At 39.4% G+C, this 8,361-nt stretch overlaps 3 protein-coding genes across 3 annotated transcripts; 2 read left to right on the top strand and 1 right to left on the bottom strand.

The window, feature by feature from the left end:
- Positions 1 to 24: 24 nt before the first annotated feature.
- SARC_10332 (hypothetical protein) lies at positions 25 to 2,033 on the top strand. The gene has a single exon (XM_014295630.1). It carries the CDS (start codon positions 236 to 238, stop codon positions 1,679 to 1,681), a length of 1,446 nt encoding a protein of 481 aa, XP_014151105.1. The 5' UTR covers positions 25 to 235; the 3' UTR covers positions 1,682 to 2,033.
- A 27-nt stretch (positions 2,034 to 2,060) lies between these two features.
- On the bottom strand, positions 2,061 to 5,306 carry SARC_10331 (hypothetical protein). The gene is made up of 4 exons (XM_014295629.1): positions 5,082 to 5,306; positions 3,866 to 3,981; positions 3,076 to 3,197; positions 2,061 to 2,615 (listed from the first exon to the last, which is right to left on the bottom strand). The coding sequence occupies exons 1-4, from the start codon at positions 5,225 to 5,227 to the stop codon at positions 2,511 to 2,513; spliced, it is 489 nt and encodes a 162-aa protein (XP_014151104.1). The 5' UTR covers positions 5,228 to 5,306; the 3' UTR covers positions 2,061 to 2,510.
- An 826-nt stretch (positions 5,307 to 6,132) lies between these two features.
- Positions 6,133 to 6,505, top strand: SARC_10330 (hypothetical protein; the record flags this gene model as incomplete). The annotated part of the gene is made up of 2 exons (XM_014295628.1): positions 6,133 to 6,276; positions 6,437 to 6,505. The coding sequence occupies 2 exons, from the start codon at positions 6,133 to 6,135 to the stop codon at positions 6,503 to 6,505; spliced, it is 213 nt and encodes a 70-aa protein (XP_014151103.1).
- Positions 6,506 to 8,361: the final 1,856 nt, after the last annotated feature.

Here is an 8,361-nt window from a genome sequence, read left to right as displayed (position 1 = left end):
TTTATAATTTATTTAATGACTTCAGAACAATTTTCTTCCCAGAAAGGTTTTAAATTACATAATAATAGTGTATAGTGCAACTGTGGAGAATACACTTCAGTATAGAAACACTACGGCTATTTACAGTGTACTACAAACTGCTTCTCATATATGCGTAAGATAAGGCGTGACATTTGAAATAGAACACAATAATCATAGTGTAGCCGATACATTCAAGATACAACTGAGTGTAACCATGGCAGTTTTGGTTGCTCAGGAGCGTGTTATAAGCACAACAGTTGATAATTTTGTCGGAGGTGTTCAATTCTCTAAAAGAGATGATACTATTACATACAGCAAAGGCCACAAACCCATGCCAACTCTCAGGCAAGGCGTGCAAGTTGGAAATGACCTAGAATCTGATGATATACCAACTGATCATTCGGATACGGAAGCGGAGGTACATGAAGATGAATTGTACGCGAGTATGAACACGGACCATGATACAATAGGTCAGTCAGAGGCCCGGGATGTGTCTACAGGATGGATTACACATCAAGGTACAACCCATATTCAAAATGAAGACAGGGTGGTTGCGAAGCATTTGGTATTAAATAGTGGTATGAACGTCTCGATACTTGGCGTCTTTGACGGACATGGAGGTGATCACGCTTCTGAGTTCGCTTCAAACAAAACAGTGGAATCGATAGAAAAACAGTTGAAGTATGCCGAGGAGCGTCAAATGGAGCTGACACACTCAGTATTCGCTAGGATACTTCACGATGCTTTTTTTATGGTTGACAAGGAATATAATACGGCCAACCCTCTGGCCGAAGCAGGTACTTGCGCTCTCATAGTAGTTGTGGCTGACAACGTAGTGTATTCGTCCAACACGGGTGACTGTGAAGCTTTCCTTGTGGCGTTTCCGCAGCAGAGCGCATCAGACTCTGGCTCAAAAGATTTAGGTCCCAAGCCGTCGTCTGTGACATCTGAGGACGAACTGACACTACAACCAGAAGTACCGAGCACCAAAACAAACAGGTCGGTTAGACGTTTGAGTCCAAGCAAATTTGGTTTGCTCTCATCTAGTCACGAATCGAAAAGTCAACTGCAAAGTGAAAGTCCCAAGGGGCTCTCAAAGTCGTCTTCAACCTCATCTTTGAAAGGAATGTTGAAAGCAGCCAGGCGTATTTCGAAGGGCAGTATAATGAAGTCTACCAGTAAATCTGTGGCCTTAACTCCGTCAACTTGTGAAGCGCTTACGGCGCCTCACAACACGAGTAATCCTAAAGAGGTGGAACGTGTCCTAGCCGCTGGTGGAAGAATAGAGAACAATCGCGTCGGTGGGTCACTTTTACCCACGCGTGCATTAGGTGATGGGTTTGTCAAAAACATGGTGTTGGGCGTCATAGCGGAACCCGAGGTGAGACAGTTTCAATTAACACCCGGCACCGATGTGTTCTTAATATTGGGTACGGATGGTCTATGGGATTTCACATCGAAACATCAGGCTTTCTCAGCTCTCAATAGTGTTCGCAAGTGCAAAGGAACTCAACCTAAAGATGTGCCTACCAAGCTGGCTCAAAATCTTAAGGATCATTCTTTGACTTCTGGCCGTCCCAATAATGATGACGTCTCTGTACTTGTTGCTTACGTGCCCGTACTTGACCTCGGAACCTCTAGAAGTTATTCAATTATATAGGGAAAGACTCTCAGCCAGAGTTCTAAAAGAAAAAAATGTCGCCCGCTGACCCCAAATGCAATTGATAGTACTGACGAGAACTCGGCTAATATCTCAGGCGAGCACTCTTTTAAATCCATTAACATCTGTGATGACAAGACAACTACATTGTGGTTTTTACATATAGCAGCAATTCAGTAGGAGCGAGTAGCGACTCGACCGTTCATGCATCTGGTCTTGATTAAAGAATTTGAAGTACCACTATCATTGGCACGTACTATCTGTCTACATATTTGAATTACATCGGCCCAAAAATAAGCTAAACTTTACGTCACGAGAGAATACACATTAAATAAATCCATTGTCTCCTGAAAAACAAGATGGAAATTCCCTTGCTTTTTGCTTCATTTATCCTTATTTTAATTGAAAGAGGCAGTATCACTATATTCCTGTCGTATGATGTACTAGAGAGAGAGGACTCTGTACGGGGCATGCTAGTGACGGGTTACTGTTAAATCTCTACCTACGAACTGTTTATTAGTCAAGACCCTTTCTTGCCTTCATAGATACCCATCGCTCCGAGCCTGCACATGACTAATGTGCGTGAATTACGACGTTCGGCAAAACACTTGCGTGCAGCTGAGCTCGTCTAAATATATTTGTTAATCTGCAATCACAGCTGAAGTTGTCATCTCGTCAGCCCGTGTCTTATAGGCTGAGGTACCCTCTGAGCTTGTGCGGTGCTTGATATCCGTTCAGGTGCGTGTCACTGTCAAATATCTGTATTGCAGTTCCGAATTGTGCTCACCCGTGCTTCGGTCAGAAAGGGGTTTGTTTCGTCTGATCATAGTTATTGTGACTTCTTGATATCCACGGGTGGGAATGGGACCGTGCACATGAACATCCTCAATGTGATCAGGAAAGGTATTATCAGGTACGGTATGTAGAACGCCGCCTGTGAAGAAAGAACGACAGTAAAAAGATATATATATGAGCCAGAGTAGGGTAGAAACCAAGTCATGTTGACCTGTGCATTAAGTAGTCGGACATAAATACGAATTAAAAACTACCCTTGTTCTTTTTTAAATGCATTGTTTAGATATCATTGAAAGGAGACACAAGGACGATATGAAATCGCTTTGAAGTATAGATGCTCAAAATCAAAAAAAAAAGTTGGACAATGTCATTGGATATGGATGAAAGTATTTCAAGGTCTCTAAGGATATAGCAATAGAGAACTCCGAATCGCTAAGGTAAATTGCAGATAGCAAAACTGCATATTTTGTATGTTATTTGAGCACTCCTGTGCGAGTACAATTTCAAATAAAGAGACTAGTAACGTATGACACTGTAAGTTAAAGCCAGGTTTTCGTGCAAGTGCTTCGCCCCAGTAAAGTTTTACAATCTAAATATACCAGTACTAGTTTCTGCCCGTCCTCCACTTGGTCATTTCTGTACAGTTCATAAAGAACGGGGACGAGCGTGGTGGTAACGTGTGCTCCGTACACCATTAGCGGATCCCGAATCCAGTTACATCCTGTGAAAGATTAACAGTGTAATACTTTCAGATCATACCGATAACTTCTATATGGATAAATGCTGGCACAGATTCTGTGTGCGGTAGCACGACGACCAGAGAATGTTTCAGACAATTGCGTACATACTATCACGATCACTCACAAGTACCAACCCTGTCCAACATACTATCACGATCATCAGTACCAACCATGTCCTACATACTATCACGAAAACAAGTATCAACCCTGTCTCACATGATCACAAGTACCAACCATGTGTTACATACTATCACGATCACTCAAAAGTACCAACCCTGACTTATATACTATCACGATCACAAGTACCAACCATGTCTTACATACAATCACGAGATCACAAGTACCAACCATGTCTTACATACTATAACGATCTCAATTACCAACCATGTCTTACATACTATCACCATCACAAGTACCAACCATGTCTTACATACTATCACCATCACAAGTACCAACCATGACTTACATACTATCACGATCACAAGTACCATCCATGTCTTACATACTACTACGATCACAATTGCCAACTATGTCTTATATACTATCACGATCACAAGTACCAACCTTATCCGACTTATCAATACACACATGCATGTGGAAGCCAGGCATACATAAACATTTGGAATCCGGAAAAGTGTTTGTGACATACGGTTCCAGTAGCCATACACGGCCAAGAAGAATATGGGGATCTGAAAGATAAGCTCGCAAGCGATGAACGACTGAAACCAAATCGGCGGTGAGGCCATTAGGGGATCATTGAATGTTCTGATAGGTAGATACAGAGCGAAGTGGCATAAGCAAGTACAACATAGACTAGTACGACGGAATTCACAAATAACAATGTTGGAATACTCCAATTTGTTTCTAATGTAGTATTAATATTCCAGTCAATTCTGACGCATTCCCAGTGTACGACGCATTCCCAGTGTACCAGCTGTAGTCTCATGATAATACATTGTTAGTTTACTATGCGAGCTGTTGCTCGTCTGTATGCGAACTACATTTAAAAGGCTGTGTAGGAGAAGGATCGAGGATAGCATCACACAATCACACACATCGAAGTCCTGCCCAGAATGTATACGCAGTGTTCGTAATCCGGTTTCTACCATATACATGAATAGTTTAAAATCCAGCAATTGTATTTTTCATGGTACTGCACTTCTATCATAACACAAAACAACAGCACTTTGGATGTGAGAATTGATTCAGAGTGTAGTTTGTGCTCAGGCAGTTTTCTAGCATTCATACTATCTGGAAGGCTCGCATATGCCATACGCTCAACTAGAAGCTTTTCAAAAGCACAAGGGCAAAGAAATGGAAATCCAACGCGATGTCCCCACACTGAACGATAACATCGGTAGCGTATACCAAAAAGGGGTAGCAGTTCTGCAAAATACTATTAAAATAATGCATGCTTGTATATTAATGGTTTAAAAGATTTCAAGTTACATGTACAACGACGTAGGCTCAATCCTGAGCTACTGTGCAATAAAATCACACCAACTCAATTGAAATAGATAAATCACCCGAACCAGAGTGTGTTAAACAATACAATACATTATTCATACAGTAGCACTGAGACTCGAATGGAATTGTTATGCAAATGTATAGCAAAAAAGACAAAACAGGGACATCCGAATAGACTAGCAACCTAATAAGAATAATTACAAAAGATATTATACATTGAAACTAAACCTCTACTGGTGAACAATCGCACTATCAGTCACTTTAGCTCGCAGACAGTTCATTCTGTTCACCATAGTATCGTATAGACGCGCACAAGCAATCACATACAAGCTTTTTTTAAAAGTCTAGCGTAGACTTTATATTATCTCAATTATGTATGTGCAAAATAAACGACATACTTGATATACCAACTGTTCATCTCCACTGCAAAGTCTGGAATCCATACTGGCGGCACAATGGCCTGAGAATCCATCAACAGGGTGATGGGAATATGCGAAGCGAAGTAGCCTAGACATACTGTATCGAATAGCGATGTGATTGTCATGATGAGCCGATTACTTATGAATACTACCACTACTAGAGGTGCTATGTGCCAGAAGAAGACTCTTCGATGCAGACCAGCAATATATAAGTGCTGAACTTGTCATGCTTAAAATATGTCTATACATTTTGACTTTAGCATAAACACAAATGGGGGGGGGTGAAAGTATGTAGGCCGTATCACCGTTCGCATGCTTTTCACAGATCTTGTAATCTGATTGGTCCAAGGGCATCGGTACATCAATTCTCTGACTCTGCCCCGCCAGTCGCCAGGCCCAATCACCAATGGCCCATTGCCAGCGGATCAGCGGCAGCCCCTCTCCTCTTTCGGCCTCTCATCAGTCCCCACTCCCCACTCCCCACTCCCCGAGTTCCCCAGCAGAAGGCCCAGACTGAAGACTCCCCAGACCCCAGTCCCCGGTCCCCACTTGACTCACTCTCAGTCAGTCCTCACTCCTAACTCACTAACTCACTAACTCACTGACTCACTGACTCACTGAGTCCAGGACCTGAGGGCTGAGGCTGAGATTGGTTGATGAGACTCTCATTCCAGTGACCAGTCACAGCCTCTCTGAGGCTACCGAACTTCTATCTGTAAACTAATTATATATGCAACTTTCAGTGTTACTGAGGAATCTAATTATATCGCACTAAACTTCGTTGCTTAGAACTAATTCGGCCTATTTTTATTGCAAAATAAAATATCACAGCCTTCCAGAAGGCTATGAAAATACACACAAACAAAACTCGAACTCTGACTGCTTTTATCCAAATTTGTAGAACCCAATGGCAGTGCAGAGAGGGCCGTGGCGAACACAAAGTAAACACACATACGGTTACGGGTACTAATAACACTACCGTGATACCAACCTCCTTAAAGACACATTTACATAGTACCATATATACACAATGGCCGAGTTCGAGATTATTGGTGAGGGTATGGGAGATGGCGCAGAAGAGGGTGAGGAGATCGACGAAGCCACTCGAGCATTCTTAGACGAGGAGCAGGCCCAAATTGCACAACTGGGAGGTGGCGAAGATGAGTTCAACTCGGTGAGTTGGTGATGCTTTCTTAGTGCTTTGATACGAATTCTTTTGAAAAGGCTTTATGAATACTTACGATAAGTTGCCCAACACGACTATAGGATTGTAAATGAACGTACAGAATTATCGTAGGGTTACTCTGTTTATCGTGAGAAGGATCGTTGTCCAGGCTATTATGGCGGTAACTACACATAACAGTCCATTCGATTCAGATGAAAGGGTTAATTTATCAAGTTAGAACGATTAGCCATAAATACATCCATAATATATATTATATATGCGTGTGTGTGTATGACGTATACGCGCGGGTATATATATATATATATTTAAGTATAATATTGTTTTAGCATCACATTCAATAGTATAGACAATTTTGTAGGAAACGACTATACGATTTATGCTCTCCAGAATCGTAATATGCTATATCTGTAGGAATCCGTGAATAATTTCACGTACAATAGCCGAGATCCATATATATAAATTACATAATAAGCATCACATCATATATTATAGAAAATTTCTTAGAAAACTACTATACAATTAATGCTTATCAGAATCAAATACTATATATGTATGTGTGTGTGTGTGTGTATGTATATACATATATATATATATATATGTATATATATATATACATATATATATATGTGTATGTATATATATATAGTATAGTGCCTGTGTGGATGTGAGCATTGATGCATGTAGTATATGTATGTTTAGTATGATTTTTATTGGTATGTGTGTATATATATACCCATGCATTTTCAGGTATATATCATTTGAATTTATATATATATATATATATGCGGCTACCACTTGTACGAACATTATTTTTTTACGTGGCATATAATAAATGTTTTTTTGTGTTTGGTACACGCAAATAATAAACTACTAGAAAATCATATACACTACACCATATGTCTACGTATCTTTGCGTACGTACGTACATTTTGATATATCTCTACGTATATTCATCAATACAAATATATTAAATGATACACAGACGTACATTATACATGTATATATATATTATAATATTTTTTATTGTGGTTGAAAATATGTGAAATCTATGTTTGATTATATTTTCATTTTTACAGGTATTTATATTATGATAGGCACACTTTACATTGTTGTAATTGTATATGTATATAGGTGGATATATACAAACACACACTTAGATATATATCAATCCACACATGCATATATATGTATGTATGCATATAAATATATATATAAATATGTGTGTGTGTGTGTGTGTGTGTGTGTGTGTGTGTGTATGTATACATACACATACATATATAGTTTTATATATACATCATATATATATATATATATATATGCGTGTCTGCGTCTGCGTCTGCCTCTATTAAAGTCCATGAATGATATATCATAGTAGATATTTATTGCTATCTACATAGTCACACGTAAGACATATTCATAGATTCAAAATAACAAGTTTGCATTCTAGATATCTAGGTATTTATTATTTTGTGTATAACTCTATGAAAGATATGTTTATTTACGTACACTTGAAATTCTTTCTCGCATTGGCGCTTTGGATTCAGAAGTTAAGTTGAACTATCACCTGCGTTTGTGCACATCTCGCTTAGAACATATGCCTGATATCTTATGGACAAGTAATTACGTATAGGCCTATAACCTACTCTATGCAATTGTGCTCGTGTGACTCTGTATTGTTTAGAGCTTTCCCCATCTCAATAACTATAGGTTTGTGATAATTACGGATGCATGCAAACAGCATTGTAGGAATTCTTATTCCTCCAAATACAATGTGTATTCGCATTCCCTGCACTCCATATACTACAACAACCAAACAACGTACTACTACAACCAGAAAACGTACTACTACAACCAATCAACGTACTACTCCAACCAAACAATGTACTACTACAACCAATCAACGTACCACTACAACCAAACAACGTACTACTACAACCAAACAACGTACTAGTACAACCGAACAACATACTACTACAACCAATCAACGTACTACTACAACCATACAACATACTACTACAACCAAACAACGTACTACTACAACCAAGCAACATACTACTACAACCAAACAACATA

This window comes from Sphaeroforma arctica (assembly GCF_001186125.1).
Source record: "Sphaeroforma arctica JP610 unplaced genomic scaffold supercont1.1209, whole genome shotgun sequence".
Taxonomy (NCBI): Eukaryota; class Ichthyosporea; order Ichthyophonida; genus Sphaeroforma; species Sphaeroforma arctica.
This window is presented reverse-complemented; position numbering and strand designations above follow the sequence as displayed.

Bases quoted from the DNA above. Each gene is read 5' to 3' on its own strand.
- SARC_10332 (XM_014295630.1), top strand. From the start codon at position 236: ATGGCAGTTTTGGTTGCTCAGGAGCGTGTTATAAGCACAACAGTTGAT.
- SARC_10331 (XM_014295629.1), bottom strand. From the start codon at position 5,227: ATGACAATCACATCGCTATTCGATACAGTATGTCTAGGCTACTTCGCT. The intron at 3,198-3,865 runs GTATGTCACAAA...AATCTTTCACAG, and splicing joins CGTGTATGGCTACTGGAACC to GATGTAACTGGATTCGGGAT. The intron at 2,616-3,075 runs GTATATTTAGAT...CTTTCTTCACAG, and splicing joins ACGGGCAGAAACTAGTACTG to GCGGCGTTCTACATACCGTA.